Source organism: Arvicola amphibius, chromosome X (genome assembly GCF_903992535.2).
Source record: "Arvicola amphibius chromosome X, mArvAmp1.2, whole genome shotgun sequence".
Classification (NCBI taxonomy): domain Eukaryota; kingdom Metazoa; phylum Chordata; class Mammalia; order Rodentia; family Cricetidae; genus Arvicola; species Arvicola amphibius.
This window is the reverse complement of record NC_052065.1, coordinates 59,902,583-59,920,520: the sequence shown is the minus strand read 5'-3', so window position 1 is coordinate 59,920,520 and position 17,938 is coordinate 59,902,583. Positions and strand designations below refer to the sequence as shown.

Sequence of the window (17,938 nt, the reverse complement as noted above, 5' to 3'; positions counted from 1 at the left end):
CTAGTTTTCATGTCACTAATATACTAGCAACAACTTTTAAAAACCATTTTATACTACAGATTAAGATCTTTAACCCATCATTCCTTGAAAATCAAGAATTGTTATAAATGCCCATCAGAATTTTCCCAAAGTTCACTAAAATAGCATAAAAAAAGTGTCTTGTGCTTTATTAGTATTACCAAAAGAATTGATGGGAGTTTTTTGGTAAGGATAATTTTATGCTATTTAAATAACTTTTGAAATAGGGCAGACCTTTATGCAGACCAAGTCAAACTAATTTCATCATTTCAAGTGCATAAGCATATTAAACATCTCAACTATTGACTTTCTTTCATTAAAAAAAGTGTCTAAAGTATCGAACGATGTTTGCTTGTTTGTTGGATTGCTGTAAAAGGAAAACAACTGATAAACTTTTACTTACAGGATTGTACTGAAGAGCAGAGACGTAAGCTTGTACTGCTCCTTCCATGTCACCTGCTGCTACCAAGGCTGCTGCCAGGTTAATATAACCATCAATGAAATCAGGCTTGAGCCGCAAGGCATGTCGATAATGCTCAATTGCTTCCTGCAACTGCCCTCTTTCCTTGTACACATTCCCCAAATTCGAATAGGCTTCTGCTAGAAGGGGATTCTGTTTAATTGCCAAGGTGCTAAAGTGAGCAGATCTGGAAAAGTGCAAGCGTTGACACATGGATATGCAGGTTAGAAAAAAGGAGGCATGGCTCATATGCAATCGTTAACAGTTCCCGGAACCCTGTGCTATGGAACATAATCTTTTAACCAGCAAACACCAGCAAAGTTTGAAAACTAAAACTTTTCTGAGAATATCCAGATTTCAAAAAGGAAAGTTGGTTCTTATGTAAGAAAATTCTTATTAGACTATTACCAAACTGCCACATTGTATAATGTGATCATTAAGATCAAGAATAAAATCTATGTACATGAATCTCATTTTCCATTTGTTGTTAAGATGTAATGACACACATCTTCAATGCCTAAGTGTGCCAAAATGATAATTTACTAAAAGATCTAAAGCACAAATTCTTTTCATTAATTCAACTGATTAGCTAAAAGCAATAATTTAATGAGGGTATTTCCAACTTGAACTACATATGCCCCTCCTTTTTACCAGTCTCTCAAGCTGACATGTCTGGATGCCCAGATTTATACCAAGACTAATTATCTGAAAAGAATTAATAAAGCAGCAGCCCCAAATGATAAAATCTAGGGGAAAAATCTAGCCATACTAATATGCTCACCCCCACAAAACGGGGGAGAAACACTAGCAACTAGGCATATCAAAAGGGAGCAAAAGAGCACCTGTGTGTTGGTGGCTCAGATGAAACCCAGCACTGGAAAGCTCTGAAGTTCAAATATTTAGTAATCACTTTTTAAGCTCAGCACCCAAAGGCAGGTTACCCCGACATCTCCTACCTGTCCAGCCTTCGACACTGGAAGTGTATAGATGAAAGTAATAAAAGGACACCAGTATTGTCAGGCTCTTGTCTCCAGAGCTGCATGCAGTGTCTCTCAGCTGCCTCAAAATCTCCTGCCTGATATTCTCGATGTGCCAACTCAGCTAACCCTTGGAAGGAAAGCATACGTTTCGTTGGTTCTGGAGAATCATCAAAACATTTGAGGGAGGGAGGGGGGAAAACAAAAAGTTAGAAATGCAAACCAAAAAAATGTAAAACTATGGTAAATTAAACTTAAAGATGAAAATGCTTGAAACTATGTAAAGCACTAGAGTGTTCTGCCTATTATTAAAGCCACATCTACAGAATCCATCTCTTCAAATTCATCCATTCCTAAAGCTTCCTTTTCTAAACCACAGTAATAGTTACTTCCAAATGAGGCTCTTAATTTTGTAGTTTTAAACTATAAATCATAGGCATAGTCATTAACTAAGTTAACACAAAACATTAAACATGAAACCTGCAAAAGTTTTGTGCAGATTTGTGAGAATAACCTAGTGCTAACAATACTTCATTAAACTACATGTCACACTGGGTTTGTAAGGGCTGGGGTATTCTTAACACTTTCTCAGTGGATAGGACACCAGGTGTCTCCAGAACTCTTTATATTCATGTTTTTGAGTTTTACAGCTTTAACTTTTTAGGAGCACCAATTAAAAACAAGCCTAAGGAAAACAACTCCAAGTGCTGCTTTCACTTTTAAGGCAGCTGATAAACAAGAGTATCTGTCGAGGGCTAAAGTTTAGAACAGATTCACCATACATTTTAATTAAACAAAGACCCAAAGGTTGCTCCTTTACTGAAGACCACTCCGGAGAAGACCAAATTAGCTAAACCCACCCCCAGCTGCCTTAGCGCTATCAGTTTCCGCTCTTTTCCTTGCTCTCACCAAAGGACTGGGACATTGAAAACAACCCTGTACAATATCCAGGCAACCAACCATTTCAGTAGTTTAAAAATGCTATAATACTGAGTAAAATATAACATAATAAATGACAAAACTTATTTTGTTCTATGGGGCTTGGTTTGGATACATAATGAAACGCTGAAGCCCAGGGTACAGTTCTAGGGGCTCTGCTGTAAGCATTTCTCTTGTCAGTGACACAGTAGGAATTCAACCAGAACGAACACCCTCTAGTCTAGAGGGTTAGAATGGGAAACCACAGAGTACATCATATTACCAAGGTCATGGGGACAGGCTCAAATTTAAGGCAGGCTCCCCATATCAGAGCTGACGAGTGCTCTGGATACTCTAGAAAGCAATTTCCTGACAGAATGCAGCTGACCACAAAAACAAAGACCGGGAAGATTTGTGTCCAAATCCGAGGTCGGAGTTTTAAGATAAACTAGAAAATTACATTTGAGACAAGAATGCTGCACTTGCTAGCTCCTAAATTTAGCACAGTATTTGTCGGCACTTTTCCAAGCCTCTTATCTGCTCTTTTAAAACTGGAAATGGCCATTTCCTCAAAAATAGTTAACAGTCAGAAAAGGGCAAGCTCTTACAAAAATCTAACACGGAATCTTCAATCTTTGAAAACCACTGTGGGAAAATGGGAAGGCGGAGATCGGACTAATTATTAATCCTACTCCCGTCAATTATGGATGAGATATTACTGAAGATTCATCCATTTATTGCAGTGTCCAAAGCCAGTAACTAAAACCTTGACATACCGCAACTACGAAACAACAACAAAAATATATATATATATATATATTTTTTTTTTTTCTCGGAAACCTCAGAGCCGCAACCCAGTTCCTCACTCCATCCCTCCCCAAATAGCCTCAATCCGGAAAGGCAGTTGAAGGACACTCCTACAATTTAGTTGTTTTCTTATTTTTCAGTAGCGAAGGCTCGGGAATGAATTGTCGAAAAAAAGGGGCAACCGCTTTTCACTTGTGCAGCTACACTCCAGGTGCTTTACAAACTCTTCAAGCAAGGATGGAAACTTAAAAAAAAAAAACACACACACACACCCTATGAATAAAGAGATAACTGGGCTAAAGAATGGGGATGAAAACCCAGAGGCGGCGGCGGAGGAATACATTCAGAAAGTAACACAAAGAGAAACGGGCGGGCAGGGTGGTCAACGCCAAGCAACGCACCGAGGTGGTTTCTTCTCCAAGAATAGGAAACGACCGTCGGGCTGGCACAGTTGCAGAGGAAGGGTGTGGTTGCCACCAGCGGGGAGGGCCGACGGGGTGGGAAACTCAGGACGGGGCAGCGGGTGCAACTGGGCGATGGCTAAGAGAACCCCTGGAATTTTCCAACCTAAACCGGGGCCGCTCAACCCAAGAACACCAGAAGGCGCTGGCCCGCAGGCGTGCGGGCTCAAGGTCCCCTCTTCTTGAGGTTACTTGGAAGCACATCGACGAGCTTTCGCTAGTCTTTGCCTATGCCTGATGCAAAGTGAGGTTAGAATTACATCAAAATAGCACCCGCCCCAGACTGGCAGAGGGCGACTAAAAGTGGCCAAGGGAAAAAGGCTGGCGAGGGAGAGGTGGGAGGGCGTGCACGGGGGGGGGGGGGTTTACAATGAGCTGCAATTGAGGGAGAAAGCAGTTGCAATGGAGACAGAAAGAGTAGGGATTCCAATGCAGCCCATTCCAAGACACTCTAGGCGCGCACGTGGACTGGAAGCGTCCCGAGAGAGAAAGCTAGAACACTGGTGGGATAAAACAACGAAAAAGCCCAAAAGCAAGCAAAATGCAAGCAAGCAACGAGGAAATGTTTACGGAACGGACGACAGCACCAAACCCGATCAGATGGCAGTAGAACTCAAGAGAGTTCAGCAGTGCCACTGATGTAATGGGGATGGTTAGTGGGAAGGGAGTGATGAGCAATACAAGACGGCGCCAGACCCCAAAGGGACGTCTGCCAAAGTAGAATGGGACACTGGTACCTGTGCTGTCGGCCACGTTGCCCACGGAAGACGCCATCTGGAGCTTCTTGAAATAGAGCAAGGGGGTAATTGACTTCTACTGCCGCCACTACTGGCAAGAATGTTTCTAGAGGTAGCAGAAAAAGGGCAGCAGCCGTATCAGTGTTTTGGAAGGCTTAAGGGACGGCAGCAGATACTGGACTCGAATCTTAGCAACTCTTGTTAGACATCTACCTCTCACTGTCTTGAAATGGCGGCGACTGCTCCTCGACCGAAACAACACAGGCCGGAACTACTTTCGGTTACAATCAAGTGCCCCGCGTAGGTAGCGCGTAACAAGACTACCGACGAAATGACTGTAATCAAAGTCACTTGCTCTTACATAACCTTCCGCCCAAGGTCCATTGCGACAAACACGACTATAGAGAGCGCATGCGACAACCCTGTCAAGGCAACTCCGGGTTAAGGGCACCCTGTGGGGTAAGAGGCTGCAAGTTTTTAAGAGTGAGGCGGAAAGGCAAAAAATGCACGTCGATTACATTTTTTCTTTTGCAAGCGCTGAACTAGGAGTCTAGTGTACCTGGTCATTGATGGCAGTAATGCCAGAGACGTCTAGAAAAGTTTAATCAACTCCATTCGTAAGAAAATGGGTAGTTTACGTGGCCAGTTTGTCAGTTCTAGACAAACAAATAAATGCGAATAATTGTATTTCCGAGTCGGAACTGTTGAAAACGATGAGGGAGCCGGTTCCGATTTGAATACTTCTTGATTCGGACTCCACCCATGAATTTAAGTACTTTGATGAGAAAGAATGATACTTTCCCTGGACTGAGTGAAACCCAAACGTGTCCGATATAAGCCATATAGCCCGAAAATTCAAAATCGTTGTGGTATTCGGGAGAGTAATAGTCTACAGTAACAGGGTAAATGCTCAATTACTCAGGGACCTGCTGCGAGTTTGCATGCCAAAAGCAACCATAGAGATGTTAAAGATGATTCATTTTCGTAAAAATTCCTGATTCTGAGTTGTGACTTCGTTTAGCCAAACAGCTCAGCCAATCGTTACGGTCCGCGAATACCTTTGAGCTTAAGGCAATTCAACAAAGCGAAATGCGTTCATTTGCCATCTGCCTAAACTACACATCTACGTTGACTCCCGAATTGCCTTCCTTTGACAAAAGAGCTCTTAGGAGCCTCCTGCGGTTCCAAGTGCCGCGTTCGGACATTTTGTCATATTGTTATTAATTTATATTTCGTGCATCAGCAAGCAATTATTACAAGCCATTAGAAGCTATAGATAGATCTTTTAGTCTTTAAAAAAAACTCTTTGACCTAAAAAAAAAGCAGTGAGCTTGTGTAAAAATGTTTGCTGGCTAGTCTCTTGGCGACTTAAATAAATAAATCCTCAAATATTGCTTCAATTTCTTGAAATCACTGACCAAACTGTGAACTTTGGATATGAGTGCACAGAAAGTTGATAATATTTCTTTCATCCCAAAGAATCATAGCATGTAATGCTAAAGTTCACCACACAAACTCTCCTAAGCACCGGCCTTATCTTTTCATTTGATTTACCTGGCAAGCCTCTCCCCCGCCAAGTGCGCCGCCTTCGGTGAAAGCGCTCAGCTTTTCCGCTTTAAGAACAGGCGGCTCAGATCCCTTCTATCAGCAGATGTTTAGGCCTTCCTGATTAGTGTAAGTTAGTTCAGTAAGTAAAGCTTGCTAAACGTCCCAGTCGGACAGCTATTTGACTCATAGAAAGCTGGTCCGTGTTTCCCTCATCTGAGAGAGAAGTCTCAGGCTGTTATTAGGCATTTTGCTGCTATAGGAAAAAAAATGTTTTGTGCGGCTCATGTGGCTCAGCAAAGAAAACCCTTTCAAAGACTCTGCCCAGGAGCCGGCCCAGAATAGCACCTGGGTGGCTTGGTTCCGGGAATTTAGCAGTCAAGCATACCTTCTCCAGCCAATAAAGTAACATTTACTAAAATCTCTATATTCGAGGCACTGTTTGAAACAAAGTGGAAAAGACAAAAATCTTTGCCCTCAAGGAACTTCAAGTCTGGTTAGCTAAACCCCAAAAGTCACTTAACAGTGATACTGAGGATTGTTTTAATGACTACATTTGACTCTGCTGTCGGAAAAGGGAACCTACACCTCAGACTAGAGGGGTCCAAGGATGAAGGCTGGCGCTGGGCATTGCGCTGAAGGTGGTGGTTTTGTACTCTGACTTTCACTTTTTTCCCCTTTTCTTCCTTTTATATGCAGAAATTCTAAATTTGGAGTCATTTGTAAATATATCAGCTGCTTCAATTCTAATTCCAGACACCGCCACGCCAACACCAATGATGGTGAATTACTTTCCTATCCCTTGTAACAGCTCCAGAAATCTACTGGCTTAAAATCCACTTTTTGCAGCAATACCATAGTTGGAGGAGGGAGCCCAGAGAAGCCCTACCATTTGCAATCACTGGAAGAGTGTTCCAAAGGTTCAATGAAACTGAATAAAATGCATTGATGAAGCACCCCAGGCTCTCCGGATGTCTGGGGATACTATTCTAGAGCCCCTTGGATTCTGCAACCAGTCACAGTAAAGAAAACTGGTCTTGAAACCTTCCAGAAACGAAAAAAGAAAATCTTCCAAAATCTTTTTTTGTTGTTTTGTTTTGTTTTGTTTGTTTTTCGAGACAGGGTTTCTCTGTAGCTTTGGAGCCTGCCCTGGAACTAGCTCTTGTAGACCAGGCTGGCCTGGAACTCACAGAGATCCGCCTGCCTCTGCCTCCCAGAGTTCTGGGATTAAAGGCGTGCGCCACCGTGCCCAGCCAAAAATCTTTTTTAATGTATTATTGTTGTTGCATGTATGGTGTGTGAGGGAGTGTGTGCCACAGTGTGTGTGCAACGGTATGCTAGTGGAAGTCAAAGAAAACCTTCGTGGAGTTTTCTCCACGTTTGGGGATTGAACTCAGGCCATTGGGCTTGCATCGTCACCATCTTCACTATTTCACTGGTCTCCCCAGTTTTATAAAATTGGAATAAGATTAAAGGAAAACAAACTGGTTTTATGGTAGTATGGCCATCATTAGAGAGTGAACTTGGGAAGTGAGGATTTCTGATTTGGTGGGTGCTGTGTTGAAAACAGTGACCAGCTGGAATAACAACAGGAATGGAGGGAAAACAGCACAACTGTTAACAATGGAGCCTAAGAGATATATTATGAAAGGCAACAACCTGCGAAACAAAAGCTGAAAGGCCTGGGGAAGGCACCCTGCTGAGCTCCGCCTAGGGAAGTTTTCCTTGGGGCCAGGAGTCTTTAAAGACGTGAGAAAAATAAGAACTTCAGGGCTCAGAAGGCCAGTTAGGCTCACGTACTTCTTCAAGGATCACTTGGTTTCCTTCTTGACCTAAAAATTCTACGGAAATGCACATTAAAATGAAGGTAAAGCTGAGCCTGATCTTGGTCCTTCAGGCCTGGAATCCCAGCACTTGAGAACTGAGATGATCCTCCTGCCTCCGTGCAGGGCTATATGAATGTGTTCCAAGTTAGGCAGAACTACAGTGTGGAACACCTTCTCAATGAAAAGCAACAACAACAAAAAGCACAAAACAAAAATAAAATGGGAAGCCAAAACCTTGGTTTATCCTTCCAACCCAAGTCTACCATGTAGTGTGGTCTGAAAAGAGGTTCACAGTCTACAGCCTGAAACCATTTGCAAAGGGTGGGAGCAAAAGACTAAATAAATCAATCCACGGAAGAGCTCGGGATTTCAGAATAAAGACTTGCTTCTTCTCCTGTGACTACGTGCCTTGTAGCACTATTTTCTGTGCTTGTAGATGAGAGGCTATTGTCTGCTCAGTTCTCTTCCTATTCTTCTCAAGTGGGAGCAAACTCTTCCCCAGAGAAGAGAATCGTGCTTTACTTATTGGCACCAACAAGACTCACTGCAGAGCCCTGGAATGAGTCACGCTGTCCCACTAGTTTGCCCATTGCTACCTCCAACGCAGAAAAAAAAAAAACCAAAACCTCCCAAGGAGTTCTGAGGGCTCTCCAGCCCAATCTGTCTGAAAGGACTAGCTGTCCTCGCCCTGTGGCTTCGGTGACAAGCAGTCATATGGCACTGAGAAGCCCTCCAGAGGGGCTGAACGACACTTGTAGAGAACAAGGATGGTAGTGGGGACAAATCAATCTAGAAGACAGAGGATACAATAGCACAGGTGCTAGATGGTGCTTTTGTTGTTGTTCTTTCTGGGTGGCTCTGATGACCACTATTTTTTAAGCGTGAGCTTTTGTGTCCGTGCTAAGCACTTCACAGTAGAATTGAACACTCAAAGGGCGGATTTAGCTTTTATGAATAACCAGATGTAGAAGGACAATGGCTGGTCTAATTGAACATTCAACAAGGGGCTCTGGAAATAGAGCTTTTTGTTATTCAAGGTGTCCTTTGTCTGAAGATGCAATTTCCTCTGTTAGATTGACCAATCCAGTATCATCGTTCCTGTGCCATTCACATTATGTCAGCATATCCTAATAGACATTATTTCCAAAGCTGTCTTACCAAAGTGGAGAATTTTTTGGCATTGCTGAGAGATTATGAAAAGTGCACCTTGCCCTTTGTAATAAAAAAAAAAAAAAGAGGCTAAAGCACAAGTTAACAGACTACTTTTTTGTTTTTGGTTTGTTTTTTTGTTTTTTTTTTTTTGTTTGTTTTTTTGAGACAGTGTTTCTCTGTAGCTTTGGAGCCTGTCCTGGAACTAGCCCTTGTAGACCAGGCTGGCCTCGAACTCACAGAGATCCGCCTGCCTCTACCTCCCCCGAGTGCTGGGATTAAAGGCGTGCACCACCACCGCCCAGCAAATTAACAGACTTTCAGTGCTATAGAAATCTTTTGCTAGCTGGGCGGTGGTGGTGCACATCTTTAATCCCAGCACTCGGGAGGTAGAGGCAGGCAGATCTGAGTCCAGCCTGGTTTACAGAGGTCCAGGATAGCCACGGCTACACAGAGAATCTCTATCTTGAAAAACCAAAAAAGAGGGCTGGAGAGATGGCTCAGAGGTCTGCTCTTCCAGAGATCCTGAGTTCAATTCCTAGCAACCACATGGTAGCTCACAATCATCATATAATGAGATATGGTCCCCTCTTCTGGCCTGCATGGATAAATGCAGGCAGAACACTGTCTACGTAATAAATAAATCTTTAAAAAAAAAAAAAAAAGAGCCGGGTGGCAGTGGCGCATGCCTTTAATGCCAGCAGAGGCACATGGATCTCCATGAACTCCACGTGGCTGCACAGAGAAACCCTGTCTCAAAAAAAACAATCCTGGAACTTACCTTGAACTCGCAGAGATCTTCCACAGTACTGAGATTAAAGGTATCTGCCACCACACCCAGGCCATAGCCTGTTTTGTTTTGTTTTGTTTCCTTGTCTTTTTTGTTTGTTTTTGAGATGGGGTTTCTCTGTGTAACAGGCCTGGCTGTCCTGGAACTCGCTCTGTAGACTAGGCTGGCCTCAAACTCACAGAGATTTGACTATGTCTACTTCCTGAGTGCTGGAAATAAAGGCGTACACTACCACTGCCCAGTTGAGCCTTCTTCTTATACTGGCAAGATTTTAAAATGTAAAGCTACTTTTAAAAATACACAAAGCAGCTGGGCAGTGGTGGCGCACACCTTTATTCCCAGCACTCAGGAGGCAGAGGTAGAAAGATCTCTGTGAATTTGAGGCCAGCCTGGTCTACAAGAGCAGGTGGGCCTGGGTTACACAATGAGACCCTGTTTCAAAAAAAAAAAAAAAGGGGGGGGGGGAGTGGCCTGTAGGGATGGCTCAGTGATTAAGAGCACGTGCTGCTTTTCCAGAGGCCCAGAATTCAATTGCCAGCACCCATACCAAATGGCTCTGTGTAGCGCCTGCCCCAGGGCAGTCAACTCCTCTGGCCTTCATGGATACCCACACACACATGCAGATGCAGTGCAGGCTCACACACACTCAGGCGCTCTCTCTCTCTCTCTCTCTCTCTCTCTCTCTCTCTCTCTCTCTCTCTCTCTCCCTCTCTCTCTCTTTCACACACACACACACACACACACACAGTTTACATAGATTAAAAAGTGAAAAACTAGTTCTCGATTCTTTTTAAACTAGTAATTTGGGATCTTTTCTTCCTGTGACAGTCTCCCCCACCCCCAACCCCCAACCCCACACCCCCAGCAGTTATTTTCAAAAGCGCAGCCTTGCAATTTAGCGCTTTGGGAGGCCTCACCCAGAAATTGTTCTAGTTCCCCCAGCTTTAAAGGCAAATGTTTCCTTTTCAGATGAATAAGTAACTCTGACATCCTCTCCCTCCTCCCTGTCCAATTGCTCCCACCCCCTCACTCCCAAATCCCAACAAAAAAAAGACTGTGAAGAGGCTGGCTTCCATGAAATGGGATAAAAAAAATAATTACCAAAAAAAAAGCAGCCCAGCACTCCGAGCTCTGCCTTATTCTCCAGCAAGCCTCAGGACGAGGACAAGCAGCTGCTGCAGCTGCTGCAGCTGCACGGCATTGCTGATTTTCCCAAAAGCTGTTTAGTATTCCTAGCAATTAATTTGGATAGCCCTTAAGTGAAGAGTCTGAACCACACTCAGGTGGTCCTATTTATTGGCGACAAAAGGAATTTTCTACCAGAAGCCTACTTCTCCTTTTATTGTTGTCTGTTATAATACTTTAATTGTATATCTGACAATACGGCCTCTTTTATGTTATGCTTGGAAATTAGCCCACTTACAAAATTAAGATTGAATAGCCAAATGTGAATTCTAGCTTTAAAAGCGACTGTGGGTTTTAGTTTTCAGATATTTATGATTTCTGCACCTTAGCTAGGAGAAAAAGGTTTGGATTGTATGTCGCCCACAGTCTCTGGTTATTTAAACAGAAAGGTGCGGGTCAATCTTTGGCGTATTTGTAACTTCTAACTTTTAGAACGTCTCAGGAATTCCAACGCTTGTTCTTTTGGTTTGTTTGCATAAAAAACAGCCCACAAGCTTAGGGTTTTTTCTTGGGAAACAACCTTGCCATCTTTCAAAAAAAAAAAAAAAGGGAAATAGTAAAAAAACAGAAAAAAATATTACCCCAACCATTTTTTAAGGTTTAGTTCTATTTTATTTTTGGTTTTTCAAGACAGGGTTTCTCTTCTCTTTGTAACAGATCTGGTTGTCCTGGAACTAGATCTATAGACCAGGCTGGCCTGGAACTCCCAGAGATCCGAGTGCTGGGATTAAAGGTGTGCGCCGCCACCACCAGCTTTAGTCTTATTTATAATTGTGTGTATCTGTGTGCATGTGACTGTGTCGGCTCCCCTTAGAGCTGGGGTTACAAGTGCTTATGAGCCACTATGTGGGTGCTAAGAATCAAACCCAGGTGTAACTCCTGATCTCCCAGCGGGGCCTCCAACTGCAACTCCTGATATCCCAGCGGTGTCTCCAACGGTAATGCCTGTGCTTGCATTACTCTCGGTACAGTTCGCACGCCACTGTACTGTAACCACCACTGTAGCATACACGAGCCGCGCAAGGGCCTGGAGATTGAAAGAACACACAAAAGACCTGGGTCATTCAAAAGGAGATCAGTCCAACGCCGTTAATTCAAATTTAGGAAAAACCTTAAATACCTAGCTGCTGCACAATGGAATACCCCCCAGGCAAGTGGAAAATTAACACGCCCAAAGTGGAGTCAACAATGCCCTATAGCTAAACACCCGGCAGGGTCGGCAGGGTCGAGGGAGCACAGGAACAAACAGGAAACGCTGGCTGGCCAGAAACTGTTCTCAAAATGAACCCTGGGAGCAGGGGTAGACCCATGGGCCCTACACCCAGGTCCTCCAAACTCCAGTCCTCTCAAGAGCAGTTTGTAGTCTTTCGACTGCTGAGACATCTTTCTGCATCCAAAACAAAACTTTTTTTTTTTTTTTTTTTTTTTTTTGAGGCAGATTCCTGGCACTCATTACGTAGACCAGGCTGTCCTTGAACTCAGAAACATCCAACCTGCTTCTGCGTCCCAAGTGCTGGGATTAAAAGGGTGTACCACCACTCCTGGCTCAACCATTTTTAATACATCGACTCGTAAATTACCCCTGACATTTGCAAGCACCCTGGTACAGGCTCCTGTCCCGTCTCTCCATTTCTACCCCCAAACACACACACACACACACACACACACACACACACACACTGGAGGTCTGGTCTGGGCCCCTTTCCAGGTTGTTGGCCTCTTTATCTAAAGAACTGAAAATAAAGGTTCACCCAGACTTAGAGAAAAAACAAAATAGCTTCATTCAGAGCAAACCTATAGCGCAGATTATAGAGGGCCACCAGGTTCCAGCACCCTCTCCTCTACTGCTTAGGTTCTTAGCTGGCATCATCCTTGTGGATTCCTGGGAATTTCTCTAGAGCCAGGTTTCTTGTCAGCCTCAAAATGGCTCTGTCAATCAAGATATCTCTTTCCTTGCTCTCTGTCTCTGTCCTTCCTCCACCTCAGTTAAACTGCATTGCCGCATTTCCCAAATACTGTATCAGTCCAGCTATGAGTAACGTTTTTGGGAAGTAACTTCTGTGATAAACCAAAGGTGGTATGAACACGCAGAGTTTAAGCATTATTAAATTCCTACATTTCATTAATAAATAGTAACTGGAATTTAAAAAGACAGCAACAAATCCTCTCCAAGACAGGTGTGGCGCCAACCAATAATCTCAGTAGTCAAGAGGTGGAAACAAGAAGATCTCCAAAATGTTGAGGCCAGCCTATATAGTGACACTCTGTCAAATAATAACTGCATCTCTGTTCATAGCCCTTTGTAATGACCCTTCTACTTTCTGGGCTCTTCTTATTATTTTGATTTATTAGATACCATGTGTGTGCACACGTGCTTGTATGTGTGGGTGAGAGAGAGAGAGGGAGAGAGAAAAAAAAAAGAGAGAGAGCTTCTAGTCCTTCTGCCTCCTGAGTTAATAGGCACGTCACTACGTTAGACTTTATGGTTTTATGTGGTGCTGGCATTGAAGAGGACGGACTCCATGCATGTTGGACATACACTCTTTTTATTTTTCAAGACAGGGTTTCTCTGTACCTTTGGAATCTGTCCTGGAACTAGTTTTTGTAGACCAGGCTGGCCTCGAACTCACAGAGATCTGCCTGTCTCTGCCTCCCAAGAGCTGGGATTAAAGGTGTGCGCCACCACTGCACAGCCTAGACATACACTCTTAACAACTGAGCTATCCGCAGCCCCAGTATTTATATATTTATATCTCTACAGTCTCATCCTATGAATTACCCAAGTTGGGGCTGAGGAGATGGCTTAACAGTTAGGAGTTCTGATTGCTCTTCCAGAGGACCTGGGGTTTGATCCCCAGCACCCACAAATGTAGCACACAACCATCTCTAATTCCAGTTCTAGGGAATCTGATACCTTCTTCTGACCTCAGCAGGTAGCAGGCGTGCAAGCAGTGCACAAACATACATGCAGGCAACATACCCCATATCAGATCCCTTGAAACTCAAGTTACAGGTGGTTGTGAGCCACCATGTGGATACTGGGAATTGAACTTGAGCCTTCTGGAAAAGCAGCATGTGCTTTTAACCATTGAGCCATCTCTTCAGCCCCCACATATGGAACTTCAGGTGATATAGAACTAAAATAGATAAAAATAGCTTGACTCGACAATATTCAGGGCATTGAGGGTTTTTTTTTTTTTTGGTTTTTTTTTTTTGGTTTCTCGAGACAGGGTTTCTCTGCAGCTTTAGAGCCTGTCCTGGAGCTAGCTCTTGTAGACCAGGCTGGTCTCCAACTCACAGAGATCCGCCTGCCTCTGCCTCCCAGGTGCTGGGATTAAAGGCGTGCACCACCACCGCCTGGCTAGGACATTGAGTTTTTAACTCAAGAATTTAAAAGAGAGAAACAGAAAGCAAGTTCAGAAAATGCAATTACCTGACGCCTGAAGGCCTTTGATATTTGTAGACCAGCAATATTAGTAATAGAGACCCCCATTCCCAAAGATCCTAACAGCTACTTCGGGGTGAAGAGCTGGACCATAAAATAGCACCTATGGAAAAAAAAACAGGCCAGGCCTCATATTACATGCTGAAAATAGGTGACAGGGTGTGGAGCCAAAAGAACACATGCAGGGTATCAAAATAGCTCTGGAATCCAGCCTGCGCCTCCTTGTTCCCTGTAGTCTTAACCAACTACAACTGCTCGCGCTCTCCTTCCCTCCCTCCCTCCCTCCCTCCCTCCCTCCTCCCTCCCCCTCCCCCTCCCTCCCTCCCTCCCTCTCCCTCTCCCCTCTCCCTCTCCCTCTCCCTCTCCCTCTCCCTCTCCCTCTCTCTCTCTCTCTCTCTCTCTCTCTCTCTCTCTCTGCACTCCCTGACTGCTCTTCCACATTTGACCTTAGGCTACCTAAAAGGCAGGATGAAGTCAATACCCTGCATAAAAGCCGTTGGTGGTCATATATCATCCAGTTTCCCCGCACAGGGCCTTCCATATGCCAGCACCGCCTACTAATCCAGCGGCATCTGCTGCCACATCTCCTTGTGCTCACACTTGGTATTGCTCATGCAGATTGCACTTCCCCAAAAAGATCTTGCTACTTCACATATCCAGCCGTGCCTTTTCCCTAGCTTCTCCTCAAGCCAGAATGCCCATCCCCTCCATCCTAGACAGCTTAACATTTTTTTTTTTTTTTTTTGGTTTTTCGAGACAGGGTTTCTCTGTGGCTTTGGAGCCTGTCCTGGAACTAGCTCTTGTAGACCAGGCTGGTCTCGAACTCAAAGAGATCCGCCTGCCTCTAACATTTTTATTTTTATTTTTTATTTTTGGTCTTTCAAGATAGGGGTTTTCTGTAGCTTTAAAGCCTGTCCTGAACTCAAAGGTGTGGGCCACTATTCTCTCTCTCTCTCTCTCTCTCTCTCTCTCTCTCTCTCTCTCTCTCTCTGTGTGTGTGTGTGTGTGTGTGTGTGTGTGTGTGTTTTCTTTTAAGTTTTATTATTTTGTGTGTATGGGTGATTTGTTTATTTATTTACTTATGTTTTTCAAGACAGGGTTTCTCTGTGTAGCCCTAGTTGTCTTGGAACTAGCTCTTGTAGATCAGGCTGACCTTGAACTCACAGAGCTCTGCCTACCTCTGCCTCCGGAGTGCTGGGATTAAAGGCGTGCACCACCACAGCTCGGCTTATTACCTGTTTTTTTTTTTTTTAAAAATATTTATTTATTTATTTATTATGTATACAATATTCTATCTGTGTGTGTGCCTGCAGGCCAGAAGAGGGCACCAGACCCCATTACAGATGGTTGTGAGCCACCATGTGGTTGCTGGGAATTGAACTCAGGACCTTTGGAAGAGCAGGCGATGCTCTTAACCTCTGAGCCATCTCTCCAGCCCCCCTTATTACCTGTTTTATAGTGTTTTTTATTTGTTTTGTTTTGAGACAAGATCTCAATGTGTATCCCTGGGTAGCCTAGAACTAGCTATGTCGACCAGGCTGGCCTGGAACTTAGAGATCCACCTGCTTCTGCCTCCTAGGTGCTGGTACTAAAGATGAGCGCCACCACATATGACCAGTTTTTATGGTTGTGTTAGTCATTTTTCTTGTTGCTTGAGAAAAAAAATTGCTGACAAAAGCAACAGTTTGAACTTAAGGAAGGAAGAGTCTAGTTGGCTCGTGGTTTGAAGATACGGTCCATAGTGCTAGGCAGGATGTGCTGGTGAGAACAGGCTAGGGCTGCAGCAGCAGCAGCAGGAACAGTTGTCACACTTCCTCCATAGTCAGGAAGCCGAGACAGACGAGTGCAGGTGCTCTGGCTTCTTGTTTCCTCTCCTTTCTTTTATTGTGTGCATTTTTCTGCACTTTTGTTGAAAAGTTTCTGCAAGAAAATGCCCCACAGACATGCCCACAGGCCAATCTGATGGAGGGGCAATTCCTCAAGTGAGTGTATCTCTTCCCATATATCTCGACTTTGTGTCAAATTGACAAGGAAATGAACCAGATATGTAAGTATGTATTTAGCATATCCCTCTTCATATAGGTATGCATATATGTGCATGTGGGGGGGGGGTAACATGTGCTGATATGTGCATATGTGTATGGAGGCCTGAGATGGATGGCAGGTATCTTCTTCCTCCACTACTCTCCACCTCACGCTTTGAGGCAGGGTCTCTCACTTGAATCCAGGGTGCCCTAATTTAGCTCGTCAAGCTAGGCACCTTGAATCCCATACACTGGGATGACAGGTGGCCACCAAGCTCAGCTGGCTTTTACATGGGTTCTGGAGATCTGCATCCAGTGTTCACACTTGCAGAGCAAGCACTTTACCCACCAGGGTATCTCCCCATGCCTCCCACCCTGTTTTTGAGACAAGGTCTCACGGTACAGTAGACTGGCCTTGAATTCCTATCCCCCTACCTCCATTTCTCCAGTGCTGGGATTACAGGTGTGCATCCCACACCCCATTTATGTGCTATTGGGGATCGAGGCTAGGCCTTTGTATATGTTAGGTCAACTGAGTTTCATCACCAGCTCTTTTCTTTTGGGCTTTTTCAAGATAGGGTTTCTCTGTGTAACAATCCTAGCTGTCCTGGAACTAGCTCTGTAGACCAGGCTGGTCTCGAACTCACAGAGATCCGCCTGCCTCTGCCTCCTGAGTGCTGGGATTAAAGGCGTGCGCCACCACCATCTGGCCACCAGCTCTTTTTATTCTTTCTTTCTTTCTTTCTTTCTTTCTTTCTTTCTTTCTTTCTTTCTTTATTTATTTTTTCTGTTTTGGTTTTTCAAGATAGGGTTTCTCTGTGTAGCCCTGGCTGTCCTGGAACTCTTTCTGTAAGACCAAGCTGGCCTTAACTCAGAACTAGAGATCCACCTGGCTGCCACCCTAGTGCTGGTATTAAAGGTGTGCACCACCACCACCCTGCTCCTTTTGTCCTTTCCACTATTCGGTCTGGTGCCTGAGCCCATCGGATGGGTGCTGCCCACATTCACAAGGCATTCTTTTTCTCAGTTAAATCTCTCTGGAGACAAATTCAAGGCAGGTCAGGAGATGTGTCTCCTAGGTGATTCTATTATTGAAAGATTTTTTCTATATAATTGCGTGTGTGTGCATGCACGTGTGTGTGCATGCACGTGTGTGTGCATGCACGTGTGTGGTGTGTGTGTGTGTGTCTGTGGGCACGTGCATGTGTGAATGCAGCTGCCCAGGAGTCCAGCAGAGGATGTTGGCTCTCCTGGAGCTGGAGTAACAGGAGGTTGTAAGCTGCCTGATATGGGTACTGGGAACCCAAATTGGGTCCTCTGCAAGAGCGGTATGTTCTCTTAGCTGCTAAACTACCTCTCCACCCACTCCTTGAGGGATCTAAATCCAGTCATTGACAATAAAGGTCCTTTACAGCTGTCCCTTTAGATCTGGACAAATCATTCGAAACAGGACTAGAGATGCTGTTCCTATGGTCTATGAAAATGAAACAGTGAGCCGGGCGGTGGTGGCGCACGCCTTTAATCCCAGCACTCGGGAGGCAGAGGCAGGTGGATCTCTGTGAGTTCGAGGCCAGCCTGGTCTACAGGAGCTAGTTC

General features: G+C 44.4%; 1 protein-coding gene across 5 annotated transcripts in view; it reads right to left on the bottom strand.

Annotated features, from left to right (window-relative positions):
• Ogt (O-linked N-acetylglucosamine (GlcNAc) transferase) overlaps positions 1–4,678 on the bottom strand; it is a 43,516-nt gene extending 38,838 nt beyond the window's left edge. The window contains exons 1-4 of one of the 5 annotated variants that reach the window (XM_038315976.2): positions 4,592–4,678; positions 4,379–4,484; positions 1,435–1,615; positions 422–665 (exon numbers count right to left, since the gene is read on the bottom strand). In XM_038315976.2, the coding sequence (XP_038171904.1) occupies positions 422–665; positions 1,435–1,615; positions 4,379–4,415 (462 nt within the window). In that variant the 5' untranslated portion in view covers positions 4,416–4,484; positions 4,592–4,678. Of the gene's footprint in view, positions 1–421; positions 666–1,434; positions 1,616–4,378 lie in introns of all 5 variants that reach the window. The other 4 variants (XM_038315979.2, XM_038315980.1, XM_038315977.1 and 1 more) reach the window with 4 other exon arrangements.
• Positions 4,679–17,938: the final 13,260 nt, after the last annotated feature.